The sequence below is a fragment of the Carlito syrichta genome, unplaced genomic scaffold (assembly GCF_000164805.1).
Source record: "Carlito syrichta isolate Samal-C Ts95f unplaced genomic scaffold, Tarsius_syrichta-2.0.1 Scaffold302931, whole genome shotgun sequence".
NCBI lineage: Eukaryota > Metazoa > Chordata > Mammalia > Primates > Tarsiidae > Carlito > Carlito syrichta.
Window position 1 is genome coordinate 136,919 of NW_007247027.1, and position 21,449 is coordinate 158,367.

General features: G+C 39.6%; 1 protein-coding gene across 1 annotated transcript in view; it reads right to left on the reverse strand.

Moving 5' to 3' along the window:
* TENM3 (teneurin transmembrane protein 3) overlaps positions 1-21,449 on the reverse strand; it is a 207,118-nt gene that overhangs the window by 39,617 nt on the left and 146,052 nt on the right. The window contains exons 16-22 of the mRNA XM_021711937.1: positions 19,439-19,706; positions 17,974-18,117; positions 12,753-13,002; positions 12,026-12,046; positions 3,270-3,502; positions 2,035-2,189; positions 372-1,246 (exon numbers count right to left, since the gene is read on the reverse strand). Coding sequence (XP_021567612.1) covers positions 372-1,246; positions 2,035-2,189; positions 3,270-3,502; positions 12,026-12,046; positions 12,753-13,002; positions 17,974-18,117; positions 19,439-19,706 — 1,946 coding nt within the window. The remainder of the gene's footprint in view (positions 1-371; positions 1,247-2,034; positions 2,190-3,269; positions 3,503-12,025; positions 12,047-12,752; positions 13,003-17,973; positions 18,118-19,438; positions 19,707-21,449) is intronic.

Consider the following 21,449-nt stretch of genomic DNA (forward strand, 5'->3'; position numbering starts at 1 on the left):
GTGGACACATCCAAACCCAAAGGATTTGTGCCTAAAACCAAAACTGTAGTATGTTTCTCAAAAGGTTTGCTGCTGATGAACTAGGTCTGTTTGAGTCAAGATGTTAAACCTTAGAGAAGAGGTAGACTTACCACAAAGCTAAATGCAACTTGAGCCTCAATTCCTCTCCCTTGCATGGGTCTCTTCTAAGGCACCCTGCGTCTAACTTTGTATCTCGTAATTTTGTCTTCTTTTTCAGAAAGAAGGATCAAAAAATTACAGAAGCTCCAGGGCCTCAAAAACATGGATCCCTCCAGCCCTTAAGAGTATATTATAGATTATAAATTATATCACAGTATTTTATAATCATAGTAGAATTTTCATTTACTTACTCAAAAAACGTGGTCCAGCCAGTTTCATCGCTTTTAGTGGCTAAAAGGCCACTGTTGCCGTGATAAGTAAACAAAACTAATTCCAGTCCTTGAGCAGTCATGCTTTTCAAACATCCATTTGTTCCTATCGTCAACCATATCACTTGGTTATCTGGAGAGACCACTCGAACTGGCATCCGATTCGGGTCCCGTCTAATTCGAAGGGTGTTGCCGTTGCTGTCTGTCACGGCCGTAATATCATTGTCATTGCTGTAGCTAAAATTGTATAGGTAATCACCAGTGACTAAACTGACCGTATACTGGTGAGTCCCATTGATGTCAAAGATGTAGAGTTCTTGATCAGTTGGAGATGCAACTTCATAAAAGTTCATAGAGTTAAGTAAAGGCTTATTCTTTGACACAGCCCGGATCCGGATATTTCCCAGATCGGCGATATACAGGGTACCATCTGGAGAAGCAGCCAGGGAGGACGGGGCATTAAGTTTGGCATCTTTGGCATAGCCGTCACCGCTCTGGTAACAGTCGCAATTGGCATCATTTTTGCAGTCACATTCAGAAGGTATCCCGGCCACTAAGGAGATTTCCCCATCCGTTGTGACCTGCCGTATCCGGTTAATTTTCTTCTCGTCAGTTTCAGTAATGTACAGGACCCCACTGTAGGACACAGCAATGGCAGTCGCTGATTCCAGTGTCGTCTGCACGGCATGCTTCCCTACGGGGTATTCCACTCCAGGAACCTGGCAGTGCATGGGCCGTCCAGCAGCGATGCGGACTTGACGATTTTCAGTGATCTGTAACACTACGTTATTATCCAGGACATAAATGGAGTTATCCATAGGGTTAATGGCTAGGTCAGTGGGCCATTCCAGACGAACCTTAATGAAAAAAAGAAATGGTTTGGTTCGTCAGTTACTGCACCACAGTTCATTTGCCAGAGTAAATTAGACCTTTCAGGGAAATTAACCTTAATCTGATAAACTGTTTTAAAACAGTTTTTTTTTTTTTCAATAGTCACAGTAAAATAAACCTGAAAGCTTTGAATGGAGACAAATATAGAAAATAACATTTTATTTTAACATGCAACTCACTGAAAAATTTGGTGGTTATAAGCAAGTGGCAAATAAATCTCTAAGTAGTGAGTCAACAGATATCAGTGAGATAGGAACACATATGTTCCTTATAGCAGTAATAACCACCAAATGTTGAGGCTTTCTAGGTTATGAATATATTAGTGTTCTATTGTGTTTTCAATCAGGCCAACAGTACCATTTCTAATTCTAAATATAAGTCCCTTGGGCCTAATCATAGTGGGTTCTCTCTACTATTTAAGGAGCTCATGCAATCAAAAGATTAGAGATTTAAGCTGTTTTGTTCTTTGTAGAATATCTGCATGCTGCTACTTTACTGGTATTTTATTACAAATGCTTAGCATTTCTTAGTGATAATTGTTCTGTATCTCACCAAATTCATCAAATGCAGAATTATAGAAGAAAATAACTTTTTATTAGCTCCTGAGGTACATTTAAGTGGAACAGTTCTATTGTAACCACTGGAAAACACACGATATATGCAGTTTAATACGATGCCATCATGGTCTACCCTCACATAATAAATCGAGTCACCTGGCAGAAAAACGAACAAGTAAGCTTAGTATCGTAACTACCTGGCTGATGTGCATGCTCGTATCACAGGTTAAAGGTCTGGCTGAAGTCAGGTCGTTAGAGCCCAGGAGGGTTGATATGATTCCATTTTGGTCAACTTTTCTAATCATGGTTCCATCGACAAAGTAGATTAATCCATTCTTATCAATCGCCATTCCTTTATTCAAGAAAAGTACTATTAATCTTTCAAAAACGATCAGTTTTGATTAAACTATTAGGCCCATGACTAAACTCAACGTTTGACTCCAGTGATAACATGGCTGACAAGTAGCAGGAAGGACTGCAGATTGCAAATGCATTGGAAAAAAACCCACACAGGCATTTATAGCACAAATAAATTTAAAATTCAGTAAAGAAATCATCTACATTTTAAAGAATCGCTGGTGAGTGTATGAATCACAAAGGCAGTCTCTTTTTGTTTAAAATATAAAATTATAATGCTTATATAATGCAGTGGTCTATAAATTAGAGAAACTGGTTCAAAATCTGTTCCACAGAACTTATAGTGATGGTGTTCTTCTAACAAAAATAGATCTAAGCCAAGGTTAATGTTTTGTTGACCTTGCTACAATGAAGTTTGCTATTATGAATAATTCAGTACAGATACTTTTTTCTAGTCCTTGTTCACATAATAGTCACAAGCTATAATGAAAAAATAAAGCCCCCAAACCAAAAACCATTGTATTGAACAGCATAATACACGAGCAAGGAGTCAGTCCTGCTTGGCTTAAAAGCCTTTATCACATAGAATTTTAGCCCTTGTTACCTCCCAAAATTCCTCCCAGCAAGAATTTTTTCCCATGGCATAGAAACAAAAGTTTAACAGCTCCAAAGTGGGTGAGGGCTCATAGGGTTGCTTAGTGATGGTTTTTAAAAAAGCCTGGGACTCATTCATGACAAAGAAATTCCAGGACAATGAAAGAATTTAGACACTCCTTGAAGTTTAACAGGATGTGACCTGAATGATATGGAGGAGTTGCTTCATTCTTTGAAGAGTAGAAAAAATGGTATGATAATAAAAAATGCCAAGAAACTAAAATTTACTGTAAAATCAACTTAGGAGTCTAGCAGTTTCATGCTAAATGGCTTTTAAAAACACAAGATGTGAAACAGCTTTCCAGAACACAGTTGAAGGTAAAATGGTAGACTCAGCATTAAACACAACCAGACACGAACTGGATTTTCTACTTAAAAAAGAAAAATAAAGAGAAATCCTCAAATTGGTCACTGCTGGTACCTTTGGGACTCATGAGTGTTGCTTCTACCGCCTTCCCTCCATCCCCACATCTGGCTTCATCAAACGGAAGGCATTGCTCTCCAGTCCCAGCAACTATGTCCGCATTTTTAGTCAAGTCTTTTGCCCCCGTAAGTGACTTCGGGCGATAAATTCTGCGAGTGTTCGTGTCAGAAATGTACAAGTCTCCCGTGACTGGGTCTGTTGCAAGGTAGTATCTATGTGCTGGGTTGCTGCTGAAAAGGATCATCATAAACATCAAAGAGAGTTACTCCCGATACACAGAAGGAAATTAAACAGATCATGAAAAACTGTTGATCATCCAGAATTCATGATCAAAGATTGGAAAATTAATAGTACCGTATATTTAATGATGACTTAACAGTATGTGATCACAGGTAGCAAGTCTCTGATATTACTGTTTTCCTTCCTTGTCTGATGCTGAGGATTCAACAATTTATTAACAATCATCTTAAAAATAATTACCCTTAAAAGACAATATGTGTCTAAGTCTAAAACAAGTAAGTAAATTCTCTAAATCTTTTTGGCTCAATGCAACGCCATTAATAAATTACCCTTGAGCGATAGACATAAAGTTTACTCCTGGGGAAAGGAGTCTTTATCAAATTCTCCAAAGAGGGGAAATTTACTACTGATTTCACTTGTACCTCATCAAAAAGAACTATCTTTTCCAGTGGAACCCCCTACCCCCAAAAATGTAGTATCGTGTCCCTCTTGGTTGCTCTATCACAGAAAAGTTACAACGTTTGTCCTCAAATGAAGGTAGTTCAAGTGTAGGAGACGGTCTCAGTTGGTGGCCTAGAGCAGTAATCAGAGCCCTAGGTCCATCAGTTTTATTTGTTTTATTTTAAAGTTTGTATGCTGAGCTTATGAAGCCCATGAATTTGATGAGATAAAGACATTTGTTCACAAAATGTTGCACCTCAATTTTATAAATATAAAGCAAATGCAAATGTAAAACATTTTATGTCCCCTTACCAGTAAAAAAATGGTAAGACCAATATTATCAAGGAAGGGACAAATTATGACATATCGTTGGGATTAAAAAGTTAATTTCCTTACATACATTCAACACCCCACTCTTAAAAATTAATCTAATTTTGTAACATGTGCAAATATTGCCTTCTGAACAGAAAAAATCTAAAAATGGTTGAAATGATTTGGTGTCCCAAAAGAGAATCTATCCAATTCCAGGTATATTTTGATGTTTAACTTTGTTTTATGAATTCATTCTCATCCTCTCTCTCTCTCTCTCCCTCTCTCCACAGACAGCCAGTCTCTCTCTCCTCCCTTATATGACTGCTTCTATTTACTTTATATGTGAATATCTAAAATATGTAATATAAGCCTAACTTTATGTGAACATTTTTATTCTCAAAGTGATGCAGTAGTTTTCTCATTACTAATGAGGTTAGGTTCGAATGAAACAGTTCTCACTGCTTAGTGATTTTCCTTTTAAGTGTGGGAATTTGTACTTTATTGCTCCTGTAAGAATATTCTTAAATGAGCAGGTTCGAGTTTCCACCTGTGTTTTCCACTTTGGTAGAAGGGAATAACAGATCACACATGGAGTCTGTAGAGGCCGTCTGGAGCTCTGAAGAACTCCAAGACTGTGATGTCGGTGTACAGAGAAATACAAGGACACACAGAGGCCTGAATACCTTTATTTTGGGGATCTCCTTTACAGCCTTTAGTATCTTTTAGTGACAAGAGACAGATTACAGTAAGGGTTTTGAGTGTGTAAATATGTGTGAAAGGGCAAAAAGTGATACTAAGAATGCAAAGAGATGCAAGTCATTATGGAATAAAAATGTTTCAGAGCAACTTGGTATGCCAGATAAGCAACTTGCCATGCTAAGTGTTATGATGTCATTTTCCTAAGTTGATGCCTAAAAATTTAAATGCAGCAAGACACATTATACTCCTTAATGTGGTAGTTTATTACTTTATAGGAAGCGAAGAGTTACATGTCAATATAACATTCAGAGCAAAAAATTTTTCCTTTCTATAAACAGTGTAGCATTGGCAGAGCTGGTCTTCCAGGTGTATGTAGTTGGTGACAGAGTTACAACTCCATCAAGTTGGGTCTGTTTTGAAAGACATGACACTGGAGAGACTTCTCTCATCTTTCCTATCTCCCTGATCATACAGTAATTATTACTAGTTGTGTAGTTGGTTCTGAGTATACACAGACATATATTTTTTTCTTGTTAGTTGTATATCTATGAGTATGTGCTCTGGATCAGATCACCTGGGTTTAAATTCTAGCTTCATCACTTACTAAAGGTGTGATCTTAGGCAAGTTACCTAACTTATCTGTCTCAGATTCCTTATCTATAAAGGTGATGATAAACAGTAAGTATTTTATAGGATGCTGAGAGGATTACATGGATACACACACACACACACACACACACACACACACATTCCTCAGAACAGAGCCTAGCACATACTGCATTCTCAGTAAGAATTAGCTCTACTTAATTTTTGCTTTTGTCCTAATCTCCTTTAACATTGCAATGTCTTTTGCCTTATCACTATACAAAGTGTACAAATGCAATAACAACTGTTAACTAACTAAAATATAACTTGCTTTCTGAAAATATTAAGCAAAAAATTGCCTAAACTTGGATAGGTTGAAATTTGTTTCAACTGTCATAACAGCAGCTTATAACATCCTAAAGTATCGAAATAATGCAGATTCACTTGAAAATAGCCACTTTAATTGCTTAATGAGTAAGGATGATAAGGTTAATGAATCATGCATACTTCATGAGGCCCTCACTTTAGGAAAACAAACATATTTTTGAGATGGCAGTCTGAAAGGCAGTGGTACACTGTTTAGCTATATGGAACATGTGTTTTCTTGGTAAAAAAACCAATGGATATTCAGGTCATAAGTTTTGGCTTTATTGATATCAGTTTTAGTCTAGCATGGTAGCACTAAGAGAATGTCTGACATGGTGCTTGTATTTGCTTATTTGAAGCACCTCCTTCCTTGAAGACGTTGGCATTTCTCCGTCAATCAACATAGCCTATGTCAATGGGTTTCAAAATGTCTGCCAAATGAAAGTTTTAATTTTGTATACAACTCTGTTGTCCAGAAGAACACACGTGGGGAGTATATGGCCTTAGAGAATATAATTAGCCTCTGGAAATAGTCCCCACAGAATGGTAGGAAGTGAGAACTGGATAAATTCCCTGTACTGCAGCCTAGCATGGTAAATTAGAGCCGGCCTCTCCTAAATGAAAAAAGGGATTTAAAAAAAAAAAGAGTTTGGAAATTTTTAATTGACAGGCGGGAGAGGAGCTCTGAATCACGTATGAGATAGGACTGGTCTTCAAGGTCACCCAGTTGAAGCATGGAGAATTTTCTGACTGGGCGAGCTAGTGCTTGCTTCTGACTTCCTGAAAAGCCAAAGCACAAAAGAGGCCAGTGTGCTTGGTACAGATGTGTGGTGAGTTTGCAGGTCAGTAATAGATCTAGTGTGAAACGTGAGGCTACCATGACCAAAACAGGCTGCAGTTGGCAGCTGGAGTGCAGGGATTGAAAAAGTGCTTGGTTTAGGGAACGCTCTGCTCAGCACTGGGAGCACAGAGGCATTCCTGTCTCAGATTTCACTGTTTCAGAAAGATGTGAAATATTACAACTTTGACTAATAGCAAAACCAAAGAGACCGAGATCAAGTTAAGAACCTTTAGTATAATGCACCTTGATTCTTAACTCTTCCTGAATTGCCTGGATTGTCACAATTCTCAAGACATGTTCTCTGTAGCCCCGTTCAATTAGACACAGTGGTAAGTGCAGGCTGGATTTGCTCATTTATTTTGTCATAATTCAACTCTTAGACTAGAGAAATAGTCACCAAAGAACAAGTCTCAGAATAGACATTATTAGCATTTTTATCTTTTTAGCTGGAAATTGTATTATCATCTCCTTAAAAACACAAAGCCTTTGAAGAGAGCATAATCAATTATATTCGTGTATAAAAGTAAAACTGCCTATCTCGTGGGAACCAAAAGACTCTTAAAAGATTATTGCAAGTAGGAATTTGATGTGTGGTATTTTTGTGCCTGCTTTTTTAAAATTTTTTATTTTGAGTTGGGGTCTGACTCTGTTGCCCAGGCTGGAGTGCAGTGGCATGCTCACGGCTCACTACAGCCTCAACCTCCTGGGCTCAGGCAATCCTTCCTCCTCAACCTCCCGAGTAGCTTGGCCTACAGGCACGCACCCCCATGCCTGGCTAATTTTTTATTTTTTTGCAAAGACGAAGTCTTGTTATGTTGCCCAGGCTGGCCTGCTTGTTTTTAAAAATTAAGTCAATAAAGAGAGCTGAAGCAAGTTTTTACAATTTTACATATAAACTTTAATTGATTTAAATTCACAGACATGTGATTGACACTTTCTTTGATCCGTTAATTGGTAATATAAAATTCACAAAGTTGATTTTTAGTTCTACATGTTTAAATGCCCCCTGGCTGGTCTTAGTTAACTCATTTAAGTTTTCAATTTAAACATTTTAAAAACTGAAACAACGATGAGGTAAAATTTATTACCTATTAAAGAGTTTTGTTAGCAAACGAATAATATAAACATCATAAGGGGAAATGTTTAGCATATTTCAAGGAACATATTTTCAAAGCATTTTAGAAGCTTCCATTTATGTAAAAAATTTAGTATGTTCATTGAATAACATTTACTATCTATTCATTAAAGTATAGCCAAGTATTTTTATTCTAATATCCTAGCAGTACTTAATTTGGTATAACAAAAGACTCTCTGAATCTTAAAATAAGACCACGTGCCTTTAAATTATTTTTATTTAATATTTTTATTTCCCTCATTAGTTCAATGAATGAGACTTTACTATATGTGAAGCAGAGGATTAGACATGTACATTTTTAGATTTTACTTAATCATTAATAACTGACAATATCATTCTTTTTATAGATTTAGAACACATTTCCATTTCTTTTTCTTCCTGTGATCTCATGACTTTTATGCTACCCAAGGAAGGAGGACAAAGAGAAAGCCAGGTGGAATCTTTTTAACCCATAAAAAAAGGTGGCGGCAGATAGGCAGATAGGAAGAAGCATCTAAAAAGAATTTTAATCTTTTGTTCCAATGAGCTAAAATGTTGGGTTTGCTAGATCAATTTTGATTGGTCAGTGATTAAGCAAACCGAATCTCTATTTTTATCAGCTGACATCATCATCTGATGATTTGGGCTCAACAACCTTACCCATTTTCTATATCTTCCTCTTTCTTATCACCCATACACATATTCTCATTCTCTGCTTTCCTGGTTGGTTTTCTTCATTGCTGGCCACCCTGTTTTAGGTTCCTGGCATCTCACGGTTTAATGCAATAACTTTCTAATTGATCTTCAAGTCATCCTGAACACTGATACCAAATTAATCTTCCCAAAGACCACTTTGATTATATCATTTTTTTCAAGATCTTAAAACGGTTCCCCACTGTCTCACTTATCCTAAAGAACAGAACAGTGATTCCTTGGAGCACTCAAGGCCCTAAGCAATCTGACCCTCCCTGCCTGTCTACTCTTGTCTCTCATGATCACCAGCTCTGATCCCCTGCTCCACTCAGGAGGATCTGATTCTTCTCAGAACAGGTCTTGCTCATAACCTGTTCCCCACGTCCCAGGAAATTTACTTGCTCTATATTCATTTTCTTAGGACTGACTTTCTTTCTTCTCGCTGTTCTGTTCAAGCAGACTTCATTATTAAACCCAGTTCAAATATCAATCTTCCAGAAAATTTTTCCTTACCACATTCCCATCTCCTAGTAGTAATCTGTTCCACAGAACCACTCTCACATTTCAAGCCATGAGTATTAGTAAATATCAAAGAATGATACTGATAACGTTATTTACTTCTTCACATATGTACCTTGTTTCCCCTGCTAGATTGTGAGTTCTGAGAACAGATACTTTGTCTTCTTCTTTATTTTTTAAATTCAAATTTAAAAAAAATGTTTAAAGATGTGGGGTGAAATTCAGGATGAGGTAGACAAGTGGTCATCATACAGGTAAAGTTTGGGCCTCCCTCTGGTCCCCACTTCGCCTGGTTTGAGATCAGGTGCCCTCACTGATGTTGTTTTCCCTGTCTCCCTTTCCCTCGGCAGTATTCCACTACTGCCAACCCCTTTCTTATAGTACTTTGTCTTCTATTGCTATTTGTCAAAGTACCCAGCACATGGTAAGTGACCAGCTAACATTGATTGATTTAATACAATGGAATAGCAATATAAAACCCAACAGTGCACTTTATATTCATGGCACACAAGGAAATGCAGAAGCCTGGATTTGGTAGGATGCTGCACAAAGACGAGAAGTTACGAAGGATCATGAGAGGGGGGTTTACAAGGAGTGTCACTGCCAAACACCATGAGTTAGTACACCATGAGTTTACACTACAAGCTGTTGTTAATAATAATGGAGCCCTAACCTCATAGGTTTGTTGTTTTTGTTTTCAGAGAAAGAGATGATGGCTCTCAGTAATTTGCAAAATGACTGTGAGATGAGTCTGGTTTTCTGCAGAGTCAGAGAATGACCGTATAGAAACTTAGCCACCTAGACACACAAAAACTGGCTGTGCCGGGCTCGGTGGCTCAGCCTGTAATCCCGCGCCTTTGGGAGGCTGAGGTGAGTGGATTGCCTGAGCCCGCGGGTTCGAGACCCGCCTGGGCAGCGAGACCTCATCTCTACAATAAATCAAAAAATCAGCGGGGCGGCATGCCTGTAATTCCGGCTACTTGGAAGGTTGAGGCGGAAGGATCATCGGAGCCCAGCAGGTCAAGGCTGCGGTGGCCGGGAGTGGCCGCTGCACTCCAGTCTGGGCGACAGAGTGAGACTCCAACTCAAAAAACAAACAAACAAACAAACAAACAAAAAAACTGTCTGTGTGGTGCAGTGGAAAGAACGTGGTTTTTTAGAGCACTTCAAATCTCTGCTCCCTGACTTCTTAGTTATATGTCCTGGGGAAGATGTGTCACCTCCTGGAGCCTCAATTACCTCATCTGTAACCCTGAGGGCTATGGTGTGGGTCTGCAATCACATATATAAAATACCTGGCCCCGTGCCTGGCATGTAACAGGCCTGCTTGTTAAAAGGGAGCTGCTTTGATGGCTTTTTCTGTATCGCCTGTGGCATTTTCACATTCAGTTGGTTGCATATCTGTTTGTCCTTCCTCTTTCTCCACAGCTACCAAGAAAGCAAGGCCAGAACATTTTTGATATTCTACTGTGGTTTCTAATATCAGGGTTTTACATGCTCAGTATTCTGGGGAGATTTAGTGTTAATCTTAGCATGTGACTTAACTATTAGCCGAAAGTGCAAGATCAATAGGGGATTTCAGGAAAAGGTCATGGGACTATGCCTGGTCACCCTGATATGCAACGGCTATATATCTTTCAGTAGAACTTTGGGTTTTATTTGCTAGTCGTCAATTTCTATACAGCAGTTTAAATGGGTCCTGGTGATTTATTCATTCAAAACACATCACATAAAGTCTCACTAATTTTTCAACCTGATCTCATGTCGTTAGATATTTTAATGACCAAACTAGATCTAGCATGTCTAACCTGTCTTGCTTTTTGCTAGCTTTATTTGACAACATTGGTTTCTCTTTTTTTGTTTTTCTGAGTTAAGTTTTTCAATCAAGTGTGGCCATACAAGCCTTTATTGTTTTTTTCCCTAGCTATGAGAACATAGCAGAGGAAGAAAAACTTTTGAGCCTGTCTGCTTGCTTCAGCTATGTTCATCCTTAGCTTTGGAGAAAGTCTTTTCTTCCATGACAATGGCAATGAGAACATCACTTCTTAAATCTAATAACGCTCCCATTTTAGGAAAACATAAACTACAGGCTGAGGGGAACTTACCAGGAAGCTAATAAAGCCTAAGCTTTAGGGACCCTCACTTGCATGGGTCCTGCCAAGCCCAGGGAGGGACCCTGGGTATATGTTCACATAATTTTGTGTATTTAAAAATTTGCCACCCGCCTCGGCCACACAGCGAGACTTCATCTCTAAAAAAAAGTCAAAAAATTAGCCGCATGTGGTAGTACACATGTGTAGTTCCAGCTACTCGGGATGCTGAGGTGAAAGGATCATCAGAGTCCAGAAGATGAAGGCTGTGGTGAGCCATGATAGTTTCACTGCACTCTAGCCTGGGCAACAGAGTAAGACCCTCAACTCAAAAAAATAAAATAAAAATTTGCCAAAGAAAAATATTTTAAGGTTCTTTTTCTTAAACAGAGTCTCCCAAAGTGAATTAGCTCTGGGTCCAATAAAACATGACCTGCCCTGGATGTGGTCAGACTATATGGGTCTCCTTAAGCCTCTCTACTGTGCTTCAAATTTTGTATTGGTCAACGTGGCTTAGATGATGTGAGTCAGGAACTGAAGTTTAGAAATCCTTTTTGTTATGCAGAGATATTCATTATAATACTTTTTTGTAACAAAACTTATTTTATGAACGAACTGGAAAATATTTCTCAAATTATATCACAGAATTAATTTGTAATATATCATATATTACTAAGTCAATTATATCATATATTACTAAGTCAATTAATCAGTTTTAATTCCTTCAATGTTCTGTGATACTGAGTTTCCTCTCTCATGATGAAATGTTACTAGAAAACAGTTTCAGAGAGTCACACTGAAATGTAAAAAGGGCATTTGAAAATATACAATAACCTTTAAGCAAGATGCTTACCTATGTCTAAAATCTTTATTTCTTGGTGGAAGCAGATAAAAAAGGTAAAAGAAAGAAAGCACAGTTAGAAAAGTCTTCTCAAATAGAATGAGTTGAATTGTGAGATTATAATTATCTGTATGGAAAATAGCCGACTTAAGCAGAAATAACACTGGAAGTTAATTCTGTAGACCAAGGCTTCCCAAATAGCTTACAGAACGGAATGATTTTTATAAACACACGTAAGTGAACAAAACAAAGACAGCAATAGGTTACTTTTACTACTGGCATTATGGCTAATGGGTGACCAACTCCAAGCGACAATAACTAGAAGCTGGAGCCTTGGTTCGTCTCATATCAGGTCCTGATTTCACCGGAAAATATTTTACGCCTTAAGTTCAACCAACCATCGTGAAATAAAAAAGTAACAGCTATGCCATGGGGTTAGTCTACAGAAAGCAAGAGACAATTAAGAATCGTAGTGCTCTCCTCCCAGAGCACAGAAAACTTACAGAAATCCGTGAGGCATTTTACCCACGAGGTGACTCGACGCCCTCTGACACATTCAGGGCACCGAGCCTACGTCCGGTCCCTTCTCCCGACTTTCACCGAGAATCGAACCGCTTTCCGCAGAGAGCCCTAAACACCAGGCAGGCATGCGGCAGCACCTTGGCGGGCGCACCCCACTGCCCGCTCGCTGGGCGCCGCGCCGCGCCCGACCGAAAGCCCGGCCGGAAGAAATACGTGCCTGAGTTCCAGAACGCTCGTGACGTTCCCGGAGGGGAAGATCCGCCTCACGTAGTTGAAATCCCCCACGTACAGGCTGCCGTCGGTGCCGCAGGCGAGCGCCACCGGGGCCAGCAGCTTATTCCCGTCGGCCTGGCCGTGGCAGCTCGGGCAGGAGATGCTGCGCCGCCGCCCGCTGCCCATGATGCTGCTGACCACGGGGGGCTGCTGCGAGATGAACTGGTTTTCGCCGTTTCCCTTGTACAGTATCCCTGGAAGAGAGAACACGCGTGTCCCCCTCGGTCCGAAGTGTAAAGGTGACGGGCAGGGACGGCCGGGCGGGGGCTCGGCCGGCCATCCCGCGCTTGGGGAGGCCGCGGGGCCGGGGCTTGCATGAGCCCGCGGGCTCGAGACCCGCCCGGGCAACTTGGCGAGCCCGCTGCTCCTCGGGAAGTCAAGAGAACCAGCCGCGCGTGGGAGCGCGCGCCTGCCCTCCCGGCCGCGCGGAAGGCGGAGGCGGGAGGATCGCCGGAGCCCGGCAGGTCGCGGCGGCGGCGGCGGCGGCGGCGGGGGGCCGGGAGCGGCCGCTGCCCTCCGGTCCGGGCGACCGAGTGAGACTCCGACCCCCCCAAAAAGAAAAAAGATCCAACTATCATTCAGCGACTTTTGGATGTGGACCGGAAAACTTTTTACAGTTCTACTGGATAGATTCCGATTCAACTACCTAGTGTACAATGTTGCATGATAACGTGCACAGGACATATGCAAAAAATTCTGTCTGTTACGGATTTAAAGAATATCTAGGAAAAGGAACCAAAGAGTCACAAGAAAAATTAAAAACACAAATTCTCAGCGTTAGTGGTCATCAATCTTGGCTCCACATTGGAACTGCGTGAGAGCTGTACAAACATACTGGTGCCTGGTTCTCACCAGGAATGATTCTGGTTTAATTGGTCGGGGGCGCAGCCTTAGCCTGAAATTTTAAATACCTCTCCAAGTGACCATAATGTGCAACCAAGTTTGAGAACCACGCTCTACATAATGTTTTTTAGGGAAAAAGGAGTTTTCCCAATTGTTAATCAATGCTCAAAATATTACATATTAATCCAATTAATAAAAATATACACCAGGAATAAAAATTTCTTCCTTATAAATGTATCATTAATTTTTAACAAGTTAAAAATATTATATGGAAAACGAAGACAGAAAACACATATCAAACCTCCAAAGCTGGTGATTATAATACAGGCTTATTTTAACTCTCCTGTATCGTCAAGGAACATTCTTGCTTATATTCTCGTCTGATGTAAGAATGCATATCCACACAGTTATTCACACATCACAAAGCGTTGTGGAAGCCCAGTTTATTATTTAAAGTGAATTCTGCTTCAAGGCATGAAAGTGCCAATAATTTTATCAAAAGAAAATGCCAGTCTGTTCCTTTATGGCTTTCAATGAAAATCTGAGAATATATTCCAAATGAATATTAAATATTTTCATCAAAATTAGATTTGAGTTGAGACTTTAATTTTATTCACTTTGCCATTACTAGATGTAGGTCAGTGGCTCCATTTTGGTCAGACGCACACTGGATAGTCAGCTGCTACTGTTCCATGCATTTTTTATGCCACTTCGCAATGTGTTATTATCTGTATAAACCACCTGCTGCTTTCACTTTAGAGCTGCATATGTTATAGTCGTTGAATGTTCTATGTTTTAAAGTGGTTGTCAGAGGTAATGACAATACTTCTTAGCAGATACAGTGTTAAAAGAATAATCCCATGAAAGCACAACCAGGAAACTTAAAGTGTTCCCCCCCCCTACTTCGGGATAATTTTAAAGTGGAGAAGAGATTAGAATAATTATGTTCTCCTTATAGCTCAGCACATTCTAGGTGCATTCTTTGATTACCTTTTTAATGCTTTGCTATTGGGATGATGTAATAATCATAGCAAATTTACATAAAGAAATCAAGAAAGATAAAACGGGTTTATTCAAATGTAAGGAAAAATAATCTAAATAAGGCCAGATTGCAACAAGAGACGAAATGCATTTTGCCTTGAATATTCAAAGAATAACATTAATGATACCCAAGATTCTTCTTTCTGTGATTACGTTATTTGACAATTATGGAACTATAATTTCCTATAACAGCCAGTTCTGCAATTTTCATCAGAAGAATCCTACAAGTCAGCCCACTGCTCTCCTGCACCTGATTGATTCAGTCATTACTGTGAACGATTGGCCCTTCACGGTTCTCCTCCATTATGGCAGAAGAGAAAGATGAACATTAGAATATTTATTTACATGTTTCAGGGTGTCTGCACAAATACCTGTCACCGTCTACATTTCTGCTTTCTCTTCTTCCTTAATATATTTCTACAGCTCATCCTCCTTGTCATGATTACAAATCACTTTGTTTATTCAATTAGACACGTCACTTTGGAAAGCTACTACTTGTCAAACTGTTCTTGGATAAAATTCTGTATCACAATCCATTCACCCTGTGGCTGAGGCTACTTCGGATTTTAAAATAACATATATTTTATAATTTATGACTTTTGTGAGGATATAATTTTTGGATGGTTTAGTTTTTACATCTGTCTGATATTTTAATAAAAGCTAACTGTATTTTATTCTGGTTTAGAATGTGTGTGTGCGCGTGCGCGCGTGTGAGCGTGCACGTGTGCATATATATTATACATACATAGAAGAGCTAAAAGTGTCCTAGTCCATCTAAATATGATACTCCTTAACAATGGTGCATCACAGAGGTGTGGGTCTTCATGAAGCATTTTACCTGTAGCTCCCTATTGATTTATAATCTCTTGGGTGAAATCCTGTAGCTAATGGGTTATGAACTTTACCCTGTATTCTCACCATAACTAAAATGCATTAGAGAAGTTTTGCCAGTTTTGTTGGTAAAGGGCTTCTGTAGAAATACAGAAATACATTCAAACCGTGAAATATAATTTTAAATAATGTAATGAAGAGTGGCTTCTAGCATGTATGGCACATGGCTTTGCATTTGGAAAGACCACGACTGAACCTTGTGCTACTAACAGAATGAACTGGAACTACCACTGCTTCAGATACCACTGAAGATTCAAGAGAACTCCGAGACAGCACTGGAACATCCGCCTTGGTCGAGAGTTCCATTTTTCAAAGTGCATATGGGACTGGTTATTGGCTCTGCTCCCAACTTTCTGGGTGCAAACTCAATGACAACCTGATGTTCAGGACACAATGGGAGAGGTAGTAGAGTTGAATACTGCTATAAAGTAGTAAAGGTGTGACAGGTTTCCTTTCCCCCTTACTACTGATTTGCTCACTACTATTCTCTCCTGCAGGTATGGCATTAGCATTTTTAAGCACTGACTTGGAAACTATTTTACCTTGAGTATATTTGGAAGATTAAAATGCATCCTCTCCAACACCCACAACATTTTTTTCAAGAAAAGGAATGAACACTGACTCAACATTAATCTGAGAACGTGATCATTAATCATAGTTAAACACTTAACTGTGTTTCAATTCAATTCAATTCAATTCAACATTCTGAACCTTCCACAAACCTCTGCAAAGCCAAAAGCTAGATTATTTTGTCCAGGCTGTCAAATTTCCTTCTTTGGTTATTTGTAAAAATAGAATTATAAGCACAATATGGTTTAGAACAAGAGGCTGAAGTAGGTTACCTCGAGGTTTGCTTTTTTAGCAAATTACCTTTAAATTATCTGAGATGCAGACAGTATGTGGGTAAAATGTTAGAAACAGAAGCAGAATTTGCTAATATAAATATAATACATATATATATTGAGTTGGAGTCTCACTCTGTTGCCCAGGCTGGAGTGTAGTGGCATGCTCACGGCCACCGCAGTCTCGACCTGCTGGGCTTAGGCGATCTTTCTGCCTCAGCCTTCCAAAAATAATATTCTTTATGAGATTTAACTGGTTATATTTTACAAATACTTATCTCTTGGTTTATGATATCTGAAACATGTTTCTTCAGAGCATATTCACTTTTCACATCAGGTCTACTACAAGTAATAGTTTTTTTTTTTTGAGTTGGAGTCTCACTCTGTCGCCCAGACTGGAGTGCAGTGGCCGCTCCCAGCCACTGCAGCCTTGACCCGCTGGGCTCCGGCGATCCTTCCGCCTCAGCCTTCCGAGTAGCCGGAATTACAGGCATGCGCTACCACGCCCGGCTGATTTTTTGATTTATTGTAGAGATGAGGTCTTGCTGCCCAGGTGGGTCTCGAACCCGTGGGCTCAAGCAATCCACTCACCTCAGCCTCCCAAAGGCGCGGGATGACAGGCTGAGCCACCGAGCCCGGCTTAAGTAATATAGTTTTGAGTCTTGCTTTTTCCCTCAGATTATTCATTTATTTTTCTCCAATATTTGCAAAATCAACTAACAGTACTGATTTATTACTGCTCACGCCTGCAATTCCAGTACTTTGGAAGGCTAAGGCAAGAGGATTGTTTGAGCCCAGGAGTTCCAAGACCAGCCTGGGCAACATAGTGAGACCTTGTCTCTACAAAAATTAAAAAATTAGCTAGGTGTGGTGGCACGTGCCTATGGTCCCAACTACTTGGGAGACTGAAGCAGGATAGCCTGAGCCCAGAAGGTCAAAGCTGCAGTGACCCGTGATCGTGTCACTGTCCTCTAGCCCAGGTGACTGAGACCCTGACTCAAAAACCAAACAAAAAAGCAGTATACGTAACCCATTTTGAGTGTTTAATTTCTTAAATATAGTCTAAACAGGACTGAAAAAAATCTAGATACTTAATGGATTAATGACCTAAGAATTAAAAATCTATTAAAAATATTTTGGCAAAGTCACATTAATTTTAATTTTTTCTTTACTTAAACCCTCTCCCCTTCCACTTTTTAGAAACCTTTCTAAAGTGCTTTGGCTCACACGTATTGACTCACTGAAGAATCAGACACTCCTAGTGAATCTGTGCAGACGGCTCCTACACAGAGAGTTTTCATTGCAACACCAGAGTCAGTCTCTTACATTCTAACGGAAAAAAACCCTTTTGGTGATGAATATAAACATTTTAAAGCATATGAGAAGAGAGAATTATGTGGTTCTCACCTTAGGTTCTTATACTGTTTACAAATACACCTTTATTTTTTCTCCTACCAATTCTAATCCCAAGCATGGACAGGATAAAATGTGGCTACAGTCCAACGAGCAGGAAGGTGAGAGATGCCGACTATCTGTGAAGGAGCTTACCGTTCTGAACATCCAGCACGTGATGTTTATCGAGAGTCCAACCACCCATGTTGGAAGCATCCAATTCGTAGCCTTGCAGAATGGCGGTCCTCTTTTCCCACAGAGTCAGGTCCAAACACGACTCATACTCGTATCCAACTGATACTGGAATAAAACAAATTACAGTTCATCTTCCAACTACAGGCAGAAATGCAATTTATTTTATTATTCTGAAAAAAACTGCCTTTCTCACAATTGTGTTCTGAGGCTATATTTCCACTTATTTATGAGCAATTTTTTTAATATAAAAAGATGTGGTCATATAAAAGATGGTTTCAAAATATTATCTTTCTGCTGATTTAATAGAAAATGAGTGTTAATTCTCATTCTATTTTCTCACAAGGGGTTCACTGCACAAAATGAAGTCCAGATTGGGTAGCCAGTTAAGTAATTAGATCCACTAGGTTAGCCCCAAATGGTGATTAGATAATAACAACTAAAAATAATGTTTGCTATCTGAATAACTAGAGCTGTTTAGTTTCTAAAAACATTAAATTATGGGAAATACCTATGTTAAGTACAGTTCAACAGAACAAAAAAGATAGCCAGATTAAGACATTATATTTACATGTTATTATCAGGAATAAACAAAACTAGCAGTAAATAAATATGAATAAATCATAAATGAAAAACTTTTCAGAATTCACAATAAATCATAGACTTTAAAATTTAGAAAAAAGTGAACGGAGAAGTGGCAGCTACCTGATTGATTTGAACAAATTCAAATCCAAAATATATATTAATTTCAGAATAGAATGTCTATTATACTTCAGGTAAAAACTAATAGAAAAAAACATGTTATCCTTTAATTTTTGATGTTTTGAGTTTAAGCTTGAAGCTATAGTCTTTCTATCTATCCATCCATCCATCTCTCAACACATTGAACTTCAATTGTGTTGTCCGGTCATTCAGTGAAACAACTGGTTGGAGTCTTCAGATTGATCTTCCACTGAATGGATTGGTCCATCTAGTGGAAAGGTCTTAGATAATTCTTGGACAGACATTGTTTGATATCCCGTTAAACATCACTATGAGTTAAAACTACATTATTGTTGGATACAGAAAACATTTAAAAAGATATTTAAAAAGCTAGGGAGATAAAGTTATTAGAAAAGAAAATAAAAAGAGAAAGGAACACAATACAGAAAAAAAGTTTTTTAGAAAGAATGTGACAACCTGAAATCTCCTTCAGAGCATTTCTCTATGATAATTATATCAGCCAGAAAAACCGTTATTTTCTCCTTGTCTGTGAAGGGCATTCCTTTCCCATGGTCAGTCTAAACCAGTCAGCTTAGAACATTCCCAGGACAACCTTCTTCTCCTCTTCTGTTTATCCACTGACTTTCCGTGGGTCACTGTTAACTTTAGGACAGTTCTGGCCTTGAGAAATTCTGTTCAACGTAGAAAAGATCTCCATGAAACTTACCAACGGCTTCGGACAGACCATAGACCTTCTGATTATACGCATCTGTCTTATCCCATATGAAAGTATAGGCCAAGTTGGGTGAGGCAGGAAACCACTTTTGAAAGAGTCTTCCTACGACAGCTACCATCAGATGAACCTTCATTAGATTAAATGGAATGATGGACTGGGTCATGGTAATCTTGAGAACTGACTTATACCCTGCGGCTCTGGAACTCAAGTAGGAAAGTTTCAAATCTGTTCCTGGAATGGTAGTTTCCTCATGGAGGACCTAGGTTTGAATAAAGCAGAAGCTTCAAACTGTGACCATGTATGACTGCTAGATAAGATATATTTAAAATAACCTGGTAGAGAAATTAAAAGAAGACGCCAAAGAGTCACTATTCACCAACATGTGTTTGAGCTGTTATCTTATTCAATAATTAAAAATAACTCTGCTGCCAGCCCAATTGTCTCCTCCTAAAAGGCTTATGTCATTTATTCTGAGTTAATCATACCTCGGATGCTACTCTTCACACAGGAAACACTGTGACTGCTCCATCGGGCTGACATGAACTGACTTGTTAGTATAATAGTCACAGTGGATTCTCACTAACTGATCTTTCACCCCATCACCCTGGAGAATTGGAGCAGATATCTGTAAGAGGGTTAGCTCAGAGGAGGGATGTGGTCTCGGCCAAAGATCCGGCCTGTGCCAGCTGATTCATTTAGGGCTTAAACCAATGCTATCCCCTCATCGCTGACTGCCCGCAGCCTATACAAAAGGCCAGGTCATTTGGGTTATGTTGCAGCAAATTTCACATCCATGTTGAGAGGTAATGGAATAATAGCACATCGTCATGACTGACCATTGAGCTACAACTTACCATTGATTTTTGATATGCTGGAAAATCAGCTAGTACTTTGAAGCTGTATAAAACTTTTTCTAGAGAGAAACTAACATGCTACCGAACACACACAGAACCCACTCAAGACAAACTTTTTGATTTGAAAGTGGACTGAAAAGTTTCACATAATTATTTGCATAAGGATTATCTCCTTTACAAATTTTTAAAAATCATACTCTTAACATAGCTTACCTGCCAATGTTACTAGCTCAAGGAATGCCAACACATTTACACTAACATATGCAAAATACATTATGCCAAAACATTATTTTGAAAAATATATTTTGTGTAGCAAATACAATTTTTCTAAAGAGTTCAGATTCTTTTGGAGGCTGAGGTTCAGATTCTTTCAGAGGATTGCTTGAGCCATAGAGTTTGAGGCTACAGTGAGCTATGATCACGCACAGAGAGATCCCGTTTAAAAAAAAAAATGGAGCCGGGCTCGGTGGCTCAGCCTGTCATCCCGCGCCTTTGGGAGGCTGAGGTGAGTGGATTGCCTGAGCCCGCGGGATTGAGACCCGCCTGGGCAGCGAGACCTCATCTATACAATAAATCAAAAAATCAGCTGGGCGTGGTAGTGCATGTCTGTAATTCCAGCTACTTGGAAGGCTGAGGCGGAAGGATCGCCAGAGCCCAGCAGGTCGAGGCTCCGGGAGTGGCCACTGCACTCCAGTCTGGGCCACAGAGTGAGACTCCAACTCAAAAAAAAAAAAAAAAAAAAAAAAAAAAAAAGGCTGGGTGCGGTGGCTGACACCTAATCCCAACACTTTGGGAGGCCAAGGTGAGAGGATTGCCTGAGCCCACGGGTATGAGACCAGCCGAGACAACTTGGCGAGACCTCATCTCTACAGTAAATCAAAAAATTGGCCAGGCATGGCGGCATGTGCCTGTAGTTCCAGCTACATGGAATGCTGAGGCGGAAAGATCACCTGAGCCCAGCAGGTCCAGGCTGTGGTGGCCGTGAATATGCCACTGTGCTCCAGCCTGGGTGATGGAGTGAGACTCCAACCCAAAAAAAAAAGAGACCAGGTTTCCTTGTTTCCTTTCCTTGTTTCCTTGTTTCCTTCCTTCCTTGTTTCCTTCCTTCCTTCCTTCCTTCCTTCCTTCCTTCCTCCCTCCCTCCCTTC